Source organism: Tachypleus tridentatus, chromosome 10 (assembly GCF_004210375.1).
Source record: "Tachypleus tridentatus isolate NWPU-2018 chromosome 10, ASM421037v1, whole genome shotgun sequence".
NCBI lineage: Eukaryota > Metazoa > Arthropoda > Merostomata > Xiphosura > Limulidae > Tachypleus > Tachypleus tridentatus.
In genome coordinates, this window is record NC_134834.1 from 108,706,685 (window position 1) to 108,728,595 (window position 21,911).

At 32.5% G+C, this 21,911-nt stretch overlaps 1 protein-coding gene across 2 annotated transcripts in view; it reads left to right on the forward strand.

The window, feature by feature from the left end:
- LOC143230058 (uncharacterized) overlaps window positions 1-13,407 on the forward strand; it is a 51,709-nt gene extending 38,302 nt beyond the window's left edge. Inside the window, exons 4-8 of one of the 2 annotated variants that reach the window (XM_076463054.1) lie at window positions 3,126-3,455; window positions 6,632-7,013; window positions 10,272-10,439; window positions 11,443-11,817; window positions 11,903-13,404. In XM_076463054.1, the coding sequence (XP_076319169.1) occupies window positions 3,126-3,455; window positions 6,632-7,013; window positions 10,272-10,439; window positions 11,443-11,817; window positions 11,903-12,768 (2,121 nt within the window). In that variant the 3' untranslated portion in view covers window positions 12,769-13,404. Of the gene's footprint in view, window positions 1-3,125; window positions 3,456-6,631; window positions 7,014-10,271; window positions 10,440-11,442; window positions 11,818-11,902 lie in introns of both variants that reach the window. The other variant, XM_076463055.1, reaches the window with a different exon arrangement.
- The last annotated feature ends 8,504 nt before the right edge of the window (window positions 13,408-21,911 follow it).

The window sequence follows — 21,911 nt, forward strand, 5'->3', positions numbered from 1 at the left end:
ATTCAAATGTCGCCTAGCCTAGATCTTCTAATAGTATAAGTTAAATTATTTCCCGTCTAGCCTAGATCTTCTAATAGTATAAGATAATTTATTTCCCATCTAGCCTAGATCTTCTAATAATATAAGATAATTTATTTTCCGTCTAGCCTAGATCTTCTAATAGTATAAGTTAAACTATTTCCTGTCTAGCCTAGATCTTCTAATGGTATAAGATACTTAATTTCCCGTCTAGCCTAAATGTTTTAATAATATAAGATACCAATAAATTTGCCGTCTATCCTGGATCTTTTTCTAGTTTAAGATACTGATTTTGTTTTATGCGTTACCTATATTTTGTTTACTAGAGGAAGGTTTGACGTAATGAGAGACTTGCTTAACATACCGGTTTCTCCAAAGATCTAGCACAGTTTAATTATCATAAAATACAAGTTAAGCTATGGTAGGTGATTATTAATTTTCGTGTTTATTATTAAGAAACAATGAGTTATGATTACAACAGCATTATGTAACAAATTTTTTACTTTTTCTTGTTCCTGGGCAGAAAATGTTATTTCCCAATTGCTTATGTCTAAAGTATATAGAAATGACCTATTTTTCTCATCAAACTTCCCTTTTGTGACCCTGGTAATGAAATTTCAAAATTACCCATTTTCCAGAACATTCCAGGGAGATTCAGTGCAGAGTAGCTGATAAAGAATTTTCTAGAACTTACAAGAATTTCTTAGAATGTTGTAGAACTGACGAGACTTTTCAAGAATCTTTAAAAATTTTCTAGAACTTTCCATAGTAATGTATATACAGGGGTTCACCATTCACCACTTCAGTTTAGTTCTAGCTGCCTATGTGAACACATAGACCTATCCAAGGAGGCTTTACCAAGTTTTCCTGTTATCTTTCCCATTGGGAGAGCAGGAACACCACAGCGCACTACAACAGGAAGCACTGGCCACAACGGACCGAGTTCTCTGTGGGTAGGCACAATGTTAAGTGTGAGCCACTAGTGGACCTCCAGAAGGTGTTGTTCTCACCATTGCACATAAAATTGGGTCTTATGAAACAATTTGTCACAGCTCTTGATAAGGAGTCTACAACCTTCAAGTACCTTCGAGACTTCTTCCATAAGTCGTCTGAGGCAAAAGTCAAAGCTGGTGTCTTCGTTGAACCACAAAGAAAGAAGATCCTGGAGTGCACAGAATTCCCCAAGAAACTCAGTAGGAAGGAAAAAAGCTTGGGGCAGCTTTGTTGCAGTGGTTCGGGACAATCACAAGTCCGAAAATTATGTGGAACTGGTTGTGGCTCTGGTGAAGAACTACAGCAAAATGGGCTACAGGATGTTCCTGAAAGTCCATATCCTTGACGTTCATCTTGATAAATTCAAGGAGAACATGGGACCATATTCAGAGGAGCAAGGCGAGCACTTCCAGCAAGATATACTGGACTTTGAACGCCGCTACCACCGAGGAGCGTATAACGAAAACATGATTTAGGGGCTAATACATGAAAGTTATTCACATTACAGTCGCAAATCTTGAGAAACTACTCACTTCTAAACATTTTTGTTCACTTTTATATAACTTAGTATAAATACATGTAAATCTTGATTCATATGTTGTATTATTATGTAAATGAAAATGTGCAAATTTGCCTGTTTTTACATAGAAAATAGGTTAATTTCTAAATTTCATTATCCAGGTCACAAAAGCAAAGTTTGAAGGGAATAATGACCATTTTCTGTACTTTTACAACATAAGCAATTACGAAATAACACATACTATCCGGGAACAAAATTTGTGTTACATAGTGTATTATTACAATACGTTATTATTACAATGAGTTATTATTACAATACGTTATTATTACAATGAGCTATTTTCTAATTGATTTATAATGTTTTTTGTTTTGTTTTCAGAAGTGAATTATATTAATTGTTCTGTCTCGTAAAAGTAATGCAAATTTCAGGCCATTTATTGGTAAAGAAAGTGTGTTGTTACCAAGACTACAAGTTAGCTTAGCTAATGTTTTCTTATAGTCCTAATTTTACAGTAAATTGTAATGCAACAATATCACTTGTTTGCTAATCTCTCGTGCCTTTAACATCTCATGACACATCATCTATTACATTGTCAAGAATACATACTTTATATTCCACAACTGAAATAATTAACTAACTCAATCAAATAATAGTTCGCTACACCATAAATATTGTAAATTACCAACACACTTAAAAATCAATAATCACCTACTATAGCCTAACTAAAACATTCAAGAAGAACTTCTGGATATTAAACCATGAGATTAACAAGCTACGTCAAATCTCTCTCTGTCGACACAACAACACAAAACGTCTAAGTTAAAAGCGTAGTATAGAACATTAACGTTTATAGAAAAAGATTAAACTTAACAAATAACATTCTTAATCTCATATGCAAGGTCTTTAGTTCTGTAAAGATGTACTGTATCTTTGTAAAGATGTACTGTATCTTTGTAAAGATGTACTGTATCTTTGTAAAGATGTACTATATCTCTGTAAAGATGTACTGTATCTTTGTAAAGATGTACTGTATCGTTATAAAGATGTACTGTATCTCTGTAAAGATGTACTGTATCTCTGTAAAGATGTACTATATCTCTGTAAAGATGTACTATATCTCTGTAAAGATGTACTGTATCTCTGTAAAGATGTACTGTATCTCTGTAAAGATGTACTGTATCTCTGTAAAGATGTACTATATCTCTGTAAAGATGTACTGTATCTCTGTAAAGATGTACTGTATCTCTGTAAAGATGTACTGTATCTCTGTAAAGATGAACTATATCTCTCTAAAGATGTACTATATCTCTTTAAAGATGTACTGTATTTCTGTAAAGATGTACTGTATCTTTGTAAACATGTACTGTATGTATAACAGTACAACATAAAATAAATGATGTGTGAATAGTGAACAGTGCGGTGGAGATGTAGAAAAATTAATGAGAAATAGTCCTAAAAACCAGAGTAGTCTACAGTAAAAATTGAGTGACTGTACTGTTGTAAATATAAGAATTGAACGCAGTTAAAAACTGGTACTATTGTGTTATCATGACTCGTTATATGTCTGTAATATGTTTGCTTCCCTCTATTTCAGAAGAGAACACTAGCCACAACGAGCCTAGCTAATGTTTCATGGCCAGAGGTTTCGGTTCAAGTACCACTTCTTGCGGAAACCTACAGCTCTGACGTCACTGTGCGTCTAACTTCATCAGATATCAAGTGCGAGCCAAACAATGCCGGTATCTATTGGAGCAGTATAGAACTAGAATACCTCGGGCCAAATTTTCAAGTTGTCTATGAAGGTTCTTCTTGGTTTCAATCGAGTACAGTGTTTCGAACTGAAGTGAAAAGCTGGCCAGGAAATAACCCTCTAGAGGATGTTATAGTCGACTGTCGAGTGTTTGATAAGCCAGGAATATACCAGGTTTGAAACTGGAACAAACACTTTCTTTCAGTAAAAAACTTATGTCTCGTAACTATTGATTTTCGACATTTTTTTTTTTTTTACCATCGCGTTTAGTTTATCAAAAGTACTCAATGGACTATCTAAACTGTGCCTTAAATAGAGATTAAATTCTGATCTTTAGGGTTACAGTTATGTGTGTTTTCGTAAGCAAAGCCACATTGGGCTATCTGCTAAGTCCACCGAGGAGAATCGAAACCCTGATTTTAGCGTTATAAATCTGTAGGGCGTGCGACTCGTAATCCGAGGGTCGCGGGTTTGCGCCCGCGTCGCGCTAAACATGCTCGCTTTCCCAGCCGTGGGGGCGTATAATGTGACGGTCAATCCCACTATTCGTTGGTAAAAGAGTAGCCCAAGAGTTGGCGGTGGGTGGTGATGACTAGCTGCCTTCCCTCTAGTCTTACACTGCTAAATTAGGGACGGCTAGCACAGATAGCCCTCGAGTAGCTTTGTGCGAAATTTCAAAACAAACAAACAAACAATAAATCTGTAGACCTACCGCTGTACCAGCAGGAGACTTAGGGTTATAAGTCCTCTAGCTCACCGCTGAGCCACCTGTGGGCTTAAAAATAAACTACTGTTCGTAATAAACCGAGCCAGTCCAATCATTTTACAACGAGAACTGCCTGAGGCATAACTGTAACGTTTAACAAAAACATAAACCTCATAAACTGACAAATGTATTAAACTGCGAATAAACTAAAGGTGGTAAACGTATTGTAATAAGAATCAATAATGACACTGTTGGATAAACAAATTAAAGATTGTAAACGTATTGTAATAAGAATCAATAATAACACTATTGGATAAATAAACTAAAGTTTGTAACCTTATTGTAATAAGAATCAATAATGACACTATTGGATAAATAAACTAAAGTTTGTAAACGTATTGTAATAAGAATCAATAATAACACTATTGGATAAATAAACTAAAGTTTGTAAACGTATTGTAATAGGAATCAATAATGACACTATTGGATAAATAAACTAAAGTTTGTAAACGTATTGTAATAAGAATCAATAATGACACTATTGGATAAATAAACTAAAGTTTGTAAACGTATTGTAATAGGAATCAATAATGACACTATTGGATAAATGGCTACTTTTAAAACATGAACTTCATGGATTTTTAGTGCAGTTAGTTCCAGGAAAAATCATCTCCACTTTTATAAAATTATAACCAAAATTTAAAGAGCTATCCATATTCTAGCCAAAACACTTAATGGCCATAATAAGTAGTAATTGTCTAATTATTTATATTTTTAACAAACGAGGCTTTGTGAATTAGTCATGCACGATGTGGTATTTGTTTTGAATTATATACGTTTATTATTTATAGTACTTTCGATTTCACTTGACTGGTTCTAAATATTATGAGTTATAGTTTTTATATTAAGAGCACGTGATATTAGCTTAATAAATTAGCTTAAATAGTCATGCTTGATTCGGCTGTATCGATTGGACGTAGCTGATGACAAGAAACTGTTAACCTAAATTACAAAGAGTTACGAGCAGTGTTTTATAGAAGAAAAGCTATCACAGTATATTTTAAACAATATGAAAGGTTCTGTAGAGTTTAAGTCTGTTCCGAATAATAGAGTTGCTATTCTAAAGCTAATGAGGGTAATTATCAAGTGTTACTTACTTACTCTGGTTTATTGATGTATGTTGACAAAAAGTTATGATATCTAATACAAATAACCTTGAGTGTGAAAAAAAAGAAAAAGATGTGGCCAAAAGAGAACTGAGTGTGAAACGCACAGCATTGTTAACACATTTGTACCAGATATTCGTTCTTTAGTAAGTTAGACAGAGTTTTTGTGTTTTACACATCACCGTGCCAAAAGTTGAAGAATTGTTACTATACGTTACATAACCTTGTTATCTAAAAACGTATATCGTACGTTTTATGGATGTGGCTCATGCTAGCTATGTGTAATATTTTTCTTTCTATCCATAAACTCTGTTTTATGGATGAGAGTTATTACTATCTATGTACTATTTTTCATAGGTTCAGTTATTGCCATTTGTATTGTATGTTACATGGGTGGAATTCTTGCTATTTATGTAATATGTTTTAAGGGTGAGAGCCATGCTGTTTATGTGTAGCATGTTATATCAGTAACTTATGTTGTGTATTTGTGTTATTTTCTATGGGTGAGGCTCATTCTATCTATATGTGGAATGTTTAATGGGAGGGTCTCATGATGTCTATATGTAGTGGGTTTTGTGGGTGGGGGTCATATTGGCAATATGTAGTTTGTTTCATAATGTACTTTATACAATGTTATATTATTGTTTTATTTGTGTGACATATTTTACATAATATTATATTATTGTTTCAGTCGTCTTTCATACTATATATAATGTTTCATTATTGTTTCAGTTGTGTTTCATACTATATCTAATGCTATATCATTGTTTCAGTTGTGTTTCATACTATATATAATGCTATATCATTGTTTCAGTTGTGTTTCATACTATATCTAATGTTATATTATTGTTTCAGTTGTGTTTCATACTATATATAATGTTATATTATTGTTTCAGTTGTGTTTCATACTATATATAATTCTATATTATTGTTTCAGTTGTGTTTCATACTATATCTAATGTTATATTATTGTTTCAGTTGTGTTTCATACTATATCTAATGCTATATTATTGTTTCAGTTGTGTTTCATACTTTATCTAATGTTATATTATTGTTTCATTTGAGTTTCATACTTTATATAATGTTACGTTATTGTTTCATTTGAGTTTCATACTTTATATAATGTTACGTTATTGTTTCATTTGAGTTTCATACTTTATATAACATTATGTTATTGTTTCAGTTCAGTGTCATACTTTATACATTGTTACATTATTAATCAGTGATGACGAGAAAACATGTGGTCAGCTATCGGTCAGTTACCTCTTTCTTTCTTTGTGAACTTGACGATGACCGGAGAAGGTCGAAACGTTGTTCGCTCCTCTGTATAAAAACAAAATTCAACCCAAACCAGCCGTTTTTTACATATATATTGTTACATTATTGTTACATATGTATTGTTACATTATTGTTTAACTAGAGCATACAATTCTTTGTCTCCCTTACTTTTTATTTACGTTAGTTATTATTCTTGGCAGGTTCGACTTGTGGGGAGTCAGAAAATGCTCCCCCCGATTGCTAAAAGTCCTCACATCCAGGTGATATGGAGTTCTCGCTACGATCTCAGTGTTCCCCAGTCACACATCTTTCCATGCGATGAAGATGTCCTGGTGATTTATGAGTATCCACCATGCATACTCAGCGGAGATCTCATTCGAGTGTACGGACGCAGGTCCTCGCCACCAATCACAGAGTACATCTTGGAAACTAGGATCGACAACACTAAACATTCTCTGACATTACCGTGCGATTTATTCAGTTCCATGTACCAAACGTTTTGTTTCACGTACGTCAGTGTCGCCGCCAACGGCGCTGTGTTTCAACTGAAAACCTTGTGCAGACCTCGGAACATCGATCCAGGTAAGCGTTCTGCACTCTTAACACTATACGCGACAAAAATATTCTTTAGTCGCACTCAAGGACTGGAAGGAAAGGTCCAACAACTGGCAACTGAGAATAATTGATGAATATTCCACGTATATAAAAAGGAAACTAGAAAGAAAAACGGTATCAACTCATTTAATGGAATAAATGATATCTCTGAAGTAGGCCTAACCCTACTAAGTTATTTTATTATGAAATAAAATTTGAAAATAACCAGATAAGACAATGGCCAGAATGTACCAGTTTTTACTAAAGCATTTCGAAACATTTTAACGTTTGCAGCTTTTGTACCTCACAATTAAACGGGGTTGAGTATACTACCAGGGGCTGTAAGTTAAACATACCTCATTTATTACTGTTAAACTACTAAGCTAAACATAACCTCATTTATTAACATTAAACCACTAAGCTAAACATAACTCATTTATTAACATTAAACTACTAAGCTAAACATACCTCATTTATTACTATTAAACCACTAAGCTAAACATACCTCATTTATTAACATTAAACCACTAAGCTAAATATACCTCATTTATTAACATTAAACCACTAAGCTAAACATACCTCATTTATTAACATTAAACCACTAAGCTAAACATACCTCATTTATTAACATTAAACCACTAAGCTAAACATACCTCATTTATTAACATTAAACCACTAAGCTAAACATACCTCATTTATTAACATTAAACCACTAAGCTAAACATACCTCATTTATTAACATTAAACCACTAAGCTAAACATAACCTCATTTATTAACATTAAACCACTAAGCTAAACATACCTCATTTATTACTATTAAACCACTAAGCTAAACATACCTCATTTATTAACATTAAACCACTAAGCTAAACATAACTCATTTATTAACATTAAACCACTAAGCTAAACATACCTCATTTATTAACCTTAAACCACTAAGCTAAACATACCTCATTTATTAACATTAAACCACTAAGCTAAACATACCTCATTTATTAACATTAAACCACTAAGCTAAACATACCTCATTTATTAACATTAAACCACTAAGCTAAACATAACCTCATTTATTAACATTAAACCACTAAGCTAAACATACCTCATTTATTAACATTAAACCACTAAGCTAAACATAACTCATTTATTAACATTAAACCACAAAGCTAAACATAACTCATTTATTAACATTAAACCACAAAGCTAAACATACCTCATTTATTAACATTAAACCACAAAGCTAAACATACCTCATTTATTACTATTAAACCACTAAGCTAAACATACCTCATTTATTAACATTAAACCACTAAGCTAAACATACCTCATTTATTAACATTAAACCACTAAGCTAAACATACCTCATTTATTAACATTAAACCACTAAGCTAAACATACCTCATTTATTAACATTAAACCACTAAGCTAAACATACCTCATTTATTACTATTAAACCACTAAGCTAAACATACCTCATTTATTAACATTAAACCACTAAGCTAAACATACCTCATTTATTAACATTAAACCACTAAGCTAAACATAACTCATTTATTAACATTAAACCACTAAGCTAAACATACCTCATTTATTAACATTAAACCACTAAGCTAAACATACCTCATTTATTAACATTAAACCACTAAGCTAAACATACCTCATTTATTACTATTAAACCACTAAGCTAAACATACCTCATTTATTAACATTAGACCACTAAGCTAAACATACCTCATTTATTAACATTAAACCACTAAGCTAAACATACCTCATTTATTAACATTAGACCACTAGGCTAAACATACCTCATTTATTAACATTAGACCACTAAGCTAAACATACCTCATTTATTAACATTAAACCACAAAGCTAAACATAACCTCATTTATTAACATTAAACCACTAAGCTAAACATACCTCATTTATTAACATCAAACCACAAAGCTAAACATACCTCATTTATTAACATTAAACCACAAAGCTAAACATACCTTATTTATTAACATTAAACCACGACTATCACAATACATACTAAACGAAGAGATAATATACACATTTATTCAGAAGAAAACTGATCCTTTATTAAAGAGGTTGCAAAACGTTTTCTGAGATCCAGAAGTTTCCTTATTGAAGAATCTAGTTTGTATGTGAAGGTTACACAGTAGGCTTTCTTTACTCTATCCACTGCAGGTATCAAACCCATAGTTTAAACATTGCAAATTATAAGACATACTGCGCAGCTACCAGGGGGCGCTGATGAGTCAGAGATTTCTTTGTAAAGAAGTAAAGTATTGTAATTCCTCACTTGTTCAAACTTTGTGACAACATCTAAGCCAGCGTGTTTGTAGTTTAATATTAGTGATTTGTCTATGTAATTTATCATTATAGCTAAGTAGAGATCTGTTAGTATACTTTTAAGCCGTTAGAGTTATTGGAGTGCTAGGTTTTTGCCTTATTTACCTATTCACATTTCATGCATGCTTACGTGATGAAATACTAAACCCTAACTGTATATTAGGTGATATAATATCTATTTACGTGTCTGATACGTTTACATAACAATATACTTACATAAGATAATCTTATAACATTCTATATGTATATTCTGAGTATTCCAGTTTCATGACATCTTTACTTGGTTTCAACCTACACTTTAATTAACTAATACACAAATAATTCTGTGGTATGCAGTGCACTAAAGTAATATTAGGTACGAAAGGTTTCTTATGGGTAATCAGCTACGATGTTCAATAACATAAAACGTATATTACAATAAATTGATGTGTAACTAGATTCTCCTTACAACCTGATGTGTAACTAAATTCTCCTTACAACCAGATGATTAACTAGATTCTCCTCACAACCTGATGTGTAATTGAATTCTCCTTACAACCTGATGTGTGATTAAATTCTCCTTACAACCTGATGTGTAACTAGATTCTCCTTACAACCTGATGTGTAACTAGATTCTCCTTGAGTACTTTAAACATCTAATTATAGGAGGCTTGCTATGGTCTGGTGATTAAGGTGGTCGACTCGAAACCTTAGGGAGGTTAGTGAGAATCCCAAATAACTGGCGGTGGATGATGTTGACTAGCTGCTATCCCTCTAGTCTATCACTACTAAATTAGGGACGGCTAGAGTAAATGGCTCTCGTATAGCATTGTGCGAAATTCGAACCAAAATAATCAGGGTAAATAAGGTTTGTACAAAATCAACTAACGAGCCTGATTCTCTAACTTTCTTTAGGTGGGTCAAAGGCATGGTGGAGTAAGTGGAGCCCCTGGTCACGGTGTTCGTCAACCTGCAACTCTGGTGTTCGTAGTCGCTATCGGCTGTGCAGCACCCCTAGTGACGACGTTCATTGTCAAGGAGAATCTACCGAATCGGAACCATGTGTTTTTAGTGAATGTTTTGGTTAGTTATTTCTATTGTTTTACTGTAAAACAGTCACAAGGAATCATCTAAAAAGATAAGTGGACCCCGTACTGTTATTGTACTAGCAGAGACCCACAAAACGTTTATGGTCAAATCATTATCCCACTACAACAGTACTTCTTTAAATACGGAAGTTATAGAATAATAATAAAGAAAATAATTGTATTCGCAGACACAAAAAACTCTAAGTCAACTCGTGTTAGGCCTAACATCAGTTGAGCCTTTATTATGTATACCCTATGTTCGATAAAGAGATAAATTACCACTGTAACTTGTGTATGTTTTTGCCTTATCTAAACTATGCCGTACTTTATATTATTAGTAAATAAAGCTATAATGTTATTCTATTGACATAATGTTATACGTTTTTAAAGTATTTGATAAGGTCTTGATATGTTTGTGTACAAAATGTCTACTAAAGTATACTTATAATTTGTTTAGGTCCGTTTAAATGGTATCTGGTGAGCTCCTTACATTTCTTAAACATAATAAGACCGGACTAAACTGTCGCTAGTTGTTTTCATATTGTGTTCCATTTTATGCAGTGTCGTTGAGAGGTTATGGGAAGGGAAGTGTCACTCTAGTTGGAAAGTTATGGGCGGAGAGATGTCACTCTAGTCGGGAGGTTATGAGGAGGGAAGTGTCACTCTAGTCGGGAAGTTATGAGAAAGGAAGTATCCCTCGAGTTGGGAAGTTATGAGGAGGGAAGTGTCACTCTGGTCAGAAGGCTATAGGGAGGAAAGTGTCCCTCTAGTCGGGAAGTTATGAGGAGGGAAGTGTCACTCAAGTTGGGAGGCTATAGAAGGGAAGTGTTACTGAAATCGCTCTAGTTAGTTTTACATTTACTTTAACTATCTTTAAATTGTACTTAATATTAAAATTAAAGCGCTTTTATAAAATGTTGATGTAAAGGGTTCTACTTTTCCATCGGAATAATCAATACAATTATAATAACGAACGTGTTGCTTTTATTTGTCAACAGAGGACACCACGACCATATCTGATGATCTCTTTCTAAAGGTTGATTGTAACTCTAGCTGCAAGGTGAACGTCACAACTAACGGAACTCTGACAGCGAGAATATCTCCCGGTACTCTTCAACCCAGCTTTTGGACTCTTGAGGCCTGGCCAGAAGGTAAACTGAGCGTCCAGTTTGTTAAGGTAGATCTCGACTCCGAGTTATGGCTGACGGTTAGAGATAGCACTTCACCTGTCGGAACTCTGTTGACCACTGTGAATAACCAGATGCCCTATGCTTCGGTAGAATCCTACAGCTCGACTCTACGGATAGATCTTCACACATCTAATGGGTCGATTTCCACCGAGGGAGAGTTCATTTTGAGGTTTTACACAAAAGGTAAACGTTTCTGATGATATTCTGAGACATTATGTAATTTTTAAATGACAAGCGATATTAATTAGTTTTATGTTATTCCATTCAGGTTTGAAAGTCAGTAGCCTAACATCAGTTTGGGATGGTCCTTCATCAGAAAAGGTCAACTTCAGTGCTGTACACCTGACCCTTGTGGTGTTGGCTTCGGTTGTTGGCTGTGCCATCACCATCTTGCTGGTTTTACAAGAAGCCTACAACAGATGTCGCCAGAAACGCAACAGCCTGTGTTCGGATTCACCCTGTTCATCTGTCCACGATATTCGAGAACCTTGCCCAAAAGTCAAACTTTTAACTGGTACGACCTCAGTATCGGATCTCTCTTGTTCCCCCGCTTCCCTCCGACGTCAAGACAAGGCAGTAGCCAATCAAGACAAAGTTAGTCCTGAGGAACTACTATGCAACACCTTTCTTTTCAGATCTACAAGTAGTGTCTGCACCCTCACTCCACCACAAAGCCCTTGTCCGTCTGTCCTTCAACGACGGTGTTTAACACCAGTAACTAAACGAAAACTCCCAATAGCAGCAGTTACACCACAACGAAAACCACGCAGCGAGGGGGTTCGTCAAAACATGCCACGTCATCACGCATACAAGGCTGTTAGAAATATCTGTTCAACAGACATGAGGTCTGTAGAGAAGTTAAAAGATAAATCTCTAAAGTCAGAAAGCATCGTCGCATCGACTCAGTCATTATCGGAGTTTTCAATTGGAGAATCTGAAGATGGACTGGAGTATGATTATTATGACTACAGTTGTCATAACGATCCGGGTTCTTTTTTCTGCAGCGATCCGGCATTAATTGGATGGCCGCCATTTATTCCAGTTTATCCAGGAATCAGTGAGGAAGACCTACCATTACAACATTTTATAATGCCACAAAAAGAAGTCAGCGAAGAAGAATCAGTAGTGTCTTAGGCCTGATGGCTTTGAAATGACCATTAAAATATTACTTCTCTATAATCTTCGAAACAATCGATGTAAAAGAAGCCTTTTACGTGAAGCTCAAAAGTTGAATTATATGAGATGCAAAAAAACATCTCGCATTAAGCTCTAATTATTAAATACGTGAGAAACCAAAGAAGCATATCATATTAAGCTGTGGTTGTTAAATACGTGAGAAACTAGAGAAGCGTATCATATTAAGCTGTGGTTGTTAAATACGTGAGAAACTACAGAAGCGTATCATATTAAGTTCTGGTTTTTGAATATTTCAGAAACTATATAAGCATATACTTATAAAGATCGGGTTATTAAATATATGAAAAACTAAACACTTATATCATATTAAACTTTGTTTATTAAATTCGTCAGAAACCAAAGAAATATATCATATTAAGCTCAATTTATTATATATATTAGAAAACAAAAAGACATGTAATATCAAGTTATATCATTAAATACGTTAGAAACTGAAGAAACATATCATAGTAGATTCTGGTTATTAAATAAGTTAAAAACTGAAGAAACATATCATAGTAGATTCTGGTTATTAAATACGTTAAAAACTGAAGAAACATATCATAGTAGATTCTGGTTATTAAATACGTTAAAAACTGAAGAAACATATCATAGTAGATTCTGGTTATTAAATACGTTAGAAACTGAAGAAACATATCATAGTAGATTCTGGTTATTAAATACGTTAGAAACTGAAGAAACATATCATAGTAGATTCTGGTTATTAAATACGTTAGAAACTGAAGAAACATATCATAGTAGATTCTGGTTATTAAATACGTTAGAAACTGAAGAAACATATCATAGTAGATTCTGGTTATTAAATACGTTAGAAACTGAAGAAACATATCACAGTAGATTCTGGTTATTAAATACGTTAGAAACTGAAGAAACATATCATAGCAGATTTTGGTTATTAAATACGTTAGAAACTGAAGAAACATATCACAGTAGATTCTGGTTATTAAATACGTTAGAAACTGAAGAAACATATCATAGCAGATTTTGGTTATTAAATACGTTAGAAACTGAAGAAACATATCACAGTAGATTCTGGTTATTAAATACGTTAGAAACTGAAGAAACATATCACAGTAGATTCTGATTATTAAATATGTCAGGAACTGAAGAAACATATCATAGTAGATTCTGATTATTAAATATGTCAGGAACTGAAGAAACATATCATAGTAGATTCTGGTTATTAAGTACGTTAGAAACTGAAGAAACATATCATAGCAGATTTTGGTTATTAAGTACGTTAGAAACTGAAGAAACATATCATAGCAGATTTTGGTTATTAAATATGTCAGGAACTGAAGAAGCATATTATACGAAAATTTAATTATTAAATATGTTAGAAACCGAAGATAAAATTATGAAACGGAATACAAAGAATATAAATTGACAAAGAGGAAATAGGTTTTATTGGGTGGGTGGTCAAAGTGACAGGTTGTGTGGTGTCACTTCTCTTGCTATAGTACGATTTGAAAGTCAAAGACGAGGGTAGGAAAACCTGGGGAGGGGGGAATGGTGTTATATTTATTTGATATATTTATTTGCTATTTTTGTTTTTTATTCAAAACATAAATCTGAGGAAACATCAAGTAAAAAGTAAGTAAACAAATTTGAAAAAAATTAAAAATAGAAAGAATAAACAGACGTAATTTTTGAAATAAAAAAGCACTTCATATGATGAATGGAAAATAAGTAGAGGTATTATATAGTTAAATATTATATTCTACTATATCATATCTCCAACTGTTAAATGAGTTTGAATCTAAATTTAACTTCACGAATATCTTCTCTGACACCTTTCCCATTAGCTCCTAGTTGTTAAATAATGTCTCAAACCAGAGAGACGTTTCAAACCGAGCTCTCAGTGTTTAATTATAGCTTAAATATAGGAAGATTTAAAGAACGGAAATCAGTATCAAGCTCCGATACCTTAATCACATTTGAAACCAAAATCGCTGAAAAAAGAAGGTTATGATAAATCATATACTTGTGGTTTTAACGAAATGTAATAATATATATTTGACATTGTTAGAAAATACAAATAATGTCAGGTGATATTTACGGTATCTTGACAAGTATGACATTGTGTTCAAACTGAAACAGATAAAAATATCAGGTTTTATCATATCGACTTAGGTAACGTAAACCTTTTATGTATAAATCACAACTGTTTTTGTATGTTTGTGTAAGTATATCTATAAACTTAAAATAGATTCACGTACATTTGTCGATATTTACATAGGTTTATTTTACTAAATGTGTTACAAAAGAAAGGTTAGTTACGGATAATTATGAAAGGCTCAGAGAAGCTAAATCTCAGGATACGTTTCATCGAAGTGAAACGTTGACATTTCATAATCTCAGGAAGTTTATATGTCTGTAAATAGAAACGTTTCAAGCGAGGAAACTAGCATATCGTCGAAGAATGTACTCCATTGTACCATATTTTCTAGTCACTGAGGGAATGTTATTTCTTAGTAAAAACATTCCACTATGGGACAGCGGGAAGTCCACTCAACTACAATGTTAATATCCGGGGTGGAAACAACAGACAACCAACCCATCGAAGTTTTGCCCTAAACAGCAAGCAGTTGGTGGGTAAGATGTGGAAAGTAGAGACCTCTATTGTCCAACACGGAAAGTTGAGCACGCAAGCTTGGTCTTATTCCCCAATCTCACACACGATTTGACACTCGCTAAACCACTCCATGGAAATACCACCGAAACATAAACTTAGTATAGTTTGTTCTGTTAAATTGTACTTTAGATTCTAACATTCGCCGAATTAAGTGTTAATTTTGCTTTTAGTACTTTCTAGTGAAATTTCAGTTGGTCAAGTTCTGAAACCTTTACAGATACCAAAGTATTATTACTCCAATTACGTATCGCCATGTTTAATTGTTGTGTATCATTAGGCTAACAACAAACGTTCGTTTTAAAAAAAACAGTTGTGTGTCAAAAATTATGTGTGTGTGTGTTTACATTTTTCTTCAAATGTTTTAAAAGATGTGTTGGTAAACCGAGAATTCATCCGAGTTGTTTGTCAATAAATTTTGTAAAGTGTAAGGTTGTTATAAGTAAATGATTTGATTCTGTGTAGATAAATGTTCTATCAGTTTGTCTGTTATTTAGCCAGTTTTTGCTTAAACAGAGAATAAATCAGTAGATACAACTTCCTAGTTTTTGTTTTTGTTTGCTTTCAATATCCACTCAGGAGTCAGAGAGAAATTAATGTGCTAGTGTTGGAGGTGGTACATTTCTTTACTCTTATTATTGTATAATTATTTCACGTACATTAAGAGTAAAAACAACCAAATATTTTGAGAGATAAATAATTTATTAATTCATTGGTTCATCTGACTGGTTACGAAAACACAATTACAATAAGTACCTTACAAATAAAAAAAAAAACATTATATATCACTGTGCCAAACAAGCTAATCTTCAATATAAAGAAGCGAAATAAGAGACGACAATATATTATTAATTTAATTAATATTCCTGTGATTTTTTTATATCAAAAGCAGTTGTTTCAAGGTTGATTGTAAATAAAGTTGAAAAATTAATTAAAACCAGAAGCATAACTTTCCCAACCTCCGCAAAAGTATGAATACAATATAGAAAAAATGTCAGTATTAATACAGCTTAGTGTATTGTTCTATGTTCTACATAACACTTTAATACAGCAAATCTCATTCCCACTGTTCATGTTTTATGTTCTACATAACACTTTAATATAGCAAATCTCATCCCTACTGTTCATGTTTTATGTTATACATAACACTTTAATATAGCAAATCTCATTTCTACTGTTCATGTGTTATGTTCTACATAACACTTTATTGTAGCAAATCTCATTCCTTCTGTTCATGTTTTATGTTCTACATAACACTTTAATACACCAAATCTCATTCCTGCTGTTCATGTTTTATGTTCTACACATCATTTTAATATACCTCATTCCTACTGTTCATGTTTTATGTTCTACATAACACTTTAATATAGCAAATCTCATTCCTACCGTTCATGTGTTATGTTCTACACATCGTTTTAATATAGCAAATCTCATTCCTACTGTTCATGTGTTATGTTCTACATAACACTTTAATATAGCAAACCTCATTCCTACTGTTCATGTGTTATGTTCTACATAACACTTTAATGTAGCAAAGTTCATTCCTACTGTTCATGTTTTATGTTCTACATAACATTTTAATATAGCAAACCTAATTCCTACTGTTCATGTTTATGTTCTACATAACACTTTAATATAGCAAACCTCATCCCTACTGTTCATGTTTTATGTTCTACATAACACTTTAATGTAGCAAATCTCATTTCTACTGTTCATGTTTTATGTTCTACATATCATTTTAATATAGCAAACCTCATTCCTACTGTTCATGTTTTATGTTCTACATAACATTTTAATATTGCAAACCTCATTCCTACTGTTCATGTTTTATGTTCTACATAACATTTTAATATAGCAAATTTCCCTATTGTTCATGTTTTATGTTCTACATAACACTTTAATATAGCAAACCTCATTCCTACTGTTCATGTTTTATGTTCTACACATCATTTTAATATAGCAAATCTCATTCCTAGTGTTCATGTTTTATGTTCTACATAACACTTTAATATTGCAATCCTCATTCCTACTGTTCATGTTTTATGTTCTACATAACACTTTAATGTAGCAAATCTCATTCCTACTGTTCATGTGTTATGTTCTACATAACACTTTAATATAGCAAACCTCATTCCTACTGTTCATGTGTTATGTTCTACATAACACTTTAATGTAGCAAAGTTCATTCCTACTGTTCATGTTTTATGTTCTACATAACATTTTAATATAGGAAACCTAATTCCTACTGTTCATGTATTATGTTCTACATAACATTTTAATATAGCAAATTTCATTCCTATTGTTCATGTTTTATGTTCTACATAACACTTTAATATAGCAAACCTCATTCCTACTGTTCATGTTTTATGTTCTACACATCATTTTAATATAGCAAATCTCATTCCTAGTGTTCATGTTTTATGTTCTACATAACACTTTAATATAGCAAATCTCATTCCTACAGTTCATGTGTTATGTTCTACACATCGTTTTAATATAGCAAATCTCATTCCTACTGTTCATGTGTTATGTTCTACATAACACTTTAATATAGCAAACCTCATTCCTACTGTTCATGTGTTATGTTCTACATAACACTTTAATGTAGCAAAGTTCATTCCTACTGTTCATGTTTTATGTTCTACATAACATTTTAATATAGCAAACCTAATTCCTACTGTTCATGTTTATGTTCTACATAACACTTTAACATAGCAAACCTCATTTCTACTGTTCATGTTTTATGTTCTACATAACACTTTAATATAGCAAACCTCATCCCTACTGTTCATGTTTTATGTTCTACATAACACTTTAATGTAGCAAATCTCATTTCTACTGTTCATGTTTTATGTTCTACACATCATTTTAATATAGCAAACTTCATTCCTACTGTTCATGTGTTATGTTCTACATAACATTTTAATATTGCAAACCTCATTCCTACTGTTCATGTTTTATGTTCTACATAACATTTTAATATAGCAAATTTCATTCCTATTGTTCATGTTTTATGTTCTACATAACACTTTAATATAGCAAACCTCATTCCTACTGTTCATGTTTTATGTTCTACATCATTTTAATATAGCAAATCTCATTCCTAGTGTTCATGTTTTATGTTCTACATAACACTTTAATATTGCAATCCTCATTCCTACTGTTCATGTTTTATGTTCTACATAACACTTTAATGTAGCAAATCTCATTCCTACTGTTCATGTGTTATGTTCTACATAACACTTTAATATAGCAAACCTCATTCCTACTGTTCATGTGTTATGTTCTACATAACACTTTAATGTAGCAAAGTTCATTCCTACTGTTCATGTTTTATGTTCTACATAACATTTTAATATAGGAAACCTAATTCCTACTGTTCATGTATTATGTTCTACATAACATTTTAATATAGCAAATTTCATTCCTATTGTTCATGTTTTATGTTCTACATAACACTTTAATATAGCAAACCTCATTCCTACTGTTCATGTTTTATGTTCTACACATCATTTTAATATAGCAAATCTCATTCCTAGTGTTCATGTTTTATGTTCTACATAACACTTTAATATTGCAATCCTCATTCCTACTGTTCATGTTTTATGTTCTACATAACACTTTAATGTAGCAAATCTCATTCCTACTGTTCATGTTTTATGTTCTACACATCATTTTAATATAGCAAATCTCATTCCTAGTGTTCATGTTTTATGTTCTACATAACACTTTAATATAGCAATCCTCATTCCTACTGTTCATGTTTTATGTTCTACATAACACTTTAATATAGCAAACCTCATTCCTACTGTTCATGTTTTATGTTCTACATAACACTTTAATATAGCAAACCTCATCCCTACTGTTCATGTTTTATGTTCTACACATCATTTTAATATAGCAAATCTCATTTCTACTGTTCATGTATTATGTTCTACATAACACTTTAATATAGCAAATCTCATTCCTACTGTTCATATGTTATGTTCTGCATAACACTTTAATATAGCAAACCTCATTCCTACTGTTCATGTTTTATGTTCTACATAACACTTTAATGTAGCAAATCTCATTCCTACTGTTCATGTGTTATGTTCTACATAACACTTTAATATAGCAAACCTCATTCCTACTGTTCATGTTTTATGTTTTACACATCATTTTAATATAGCAACTCTCATTCCTACTGTTCATGTTTTATGTTCTACACATTATTTTAATAAACCTCATTCCTACTGTTCATGTTTTATGTTCTACATAACACTTTAATATAGCAACTCTCATTCCTACTGTTCATGTGCTATGTTCTACATAACACTTTAATATAGCAAACCTCGTTCCTACTGTTCATGTTTTATGTTCTACATATCATTTTAATTTTCCTCATTCCTACTGTTCATGTTTTATGTTCTACATAACACTTTAATATAGCAAACCTCATTCCTACTGTTCATGTTTTATGTTCTACATATCATTTTAATATAGCAAACCTCATTCCTACTGTTCATGTTTTATGTTCTACACATCATTTTAATATAGCAAATCTCATTCCTACTGTTCATGTATTATGTTCTACATAACACTTTAATATAGCAAACCTCATTCCTACTGTTCATGTTTTATGTTCTACATAACACTTTAATGTAGCAAATCTCATTCCTACTGTTCATGTGTTATGTTCTACATAACACTTTAATATAGCAAACCTCATTCCTACTGTAAAAGTTTCATGTTTTACACTACGATGTGCTATACCGAAGTTAATTCTTATTGTACATGTTTTATTACCCTCTGCTAAACATTGGTAAGTCTACGGATTTACAACGCTAAAATCAGGGGTTCAATTCTCCTTAGTGGGCTCAGTAGATAGCCCGATGTGGTTTGCTGTAAGAAATTACACACACGTTTTATTTTTTACACAACGGTGTGGTATACCGAGCGTAATTTTTACAGTACATGTTTTATTTTGTACACAACTTATAAAGTCCACAATAAACAACGTGCTTATTTTACAATAAATCACATGTATAGCTTAAAATAAACCATATATATACCCCACAGTAAACCACGTGAATAGTCCACAATAACTCACGTATATAGTACATAATATATCACATGTATAGTTTTGAATAAACCTCGAGTATAACCCATAGCTGATTACATGGATAGTACAAAATAAATGTACAGTCTTTTTTAGACTTTTAAATAGCATTTCATTATTAATATAGAAGTCAAACTAATGTAGAATCAACAATCCTAAGAACCACTTGTGATCTAAAAGGTTGCTGTCCTTCTTGAATGTTTTGACACTCGTATGCTAGATGTAAAATAAAAAATGCCAAGGGCTGGAGAAAAATTACCTTAACAATGACTCGATGTCGCTTCATTAATACAAAATTTCAAGGTAGAAAATGAAAGCTTTGAATTAAAGTTAAAATAATTAACAATGCACAGTTAAGCCTAACGTTTCTACCCTTAAATTATGTTGTTTTTGTCTAATATTTCTTTCACTCATAAAAAAATAAATCAAACCTATATATTCCTACCTTTACTTCCCAAAACTCAATCAGCCCATTTATTGTTACCTTCGCTTACCAATAATCAATTAGCCCAGATATTCTTCCCTTAACTTATCAAAACTGAATCAATCAATCAAACTTGTCACGTAATCCTGAAAATAATAACAAACAAGACATTCAGTGAACCAACCAACACATTCGTTCCTCATATCTCATAAACAAATCTAGAATTATTTTCTTACATACATGTTCCAAAATTAATTAACAAACTTCTCAAACTTACATTTGTTGTTGTTGCTGTTGAAGTTAGTAAACCGTAATGAAAGTGTTTGCTTCCTCTAATTACGTTATCTTGACATATTACGCTATTTATAAGGTAATAGTAACAGTCTATCCTTAACATTGAGGGAAATGACGTTTTAAAGCTAAGCAGTACATTATGAACAAGTTGGATAACCGACCTGATCGGTAGACCCCTGTAGCTGTCTCTAGGATTGAGCTGTTCATGTAGCTGTCCCTAAGTTTGAACTTTTGATGTAGCTGTCCCTAAGTTTGAACTTTTGATGTAGCTGTCCCTAAGTTTGAACTTTTGATGTAGCTGTCTCTGTGTTTGAACTTTTGATGTAGCTGTCCCTAAGTTTGAACTTTTGATGTAGCTGTCCCTAAGTTTGAACTTTTGATGTAGCTGTCCCTAAGTTTGAACTTTTGATGTAGCTGTCTCTGTGTTTGAACTATTAGTGTAGCTACTCCTAAGTTTAAGCTGTTGATGTAGCTGTCCCTACATTTTAACTATTAGTGTAGCTACTCCTAAGTTTGAGCTGTTGATGTAGCTGTCCCTACGTTTTAACTATTAGTGTAGCTACTCCTAAGTTTGAGCTGTTGATGTAGCTGTCCCTACATTTTAACTATTAGTGTAGCTACTCCTAAGT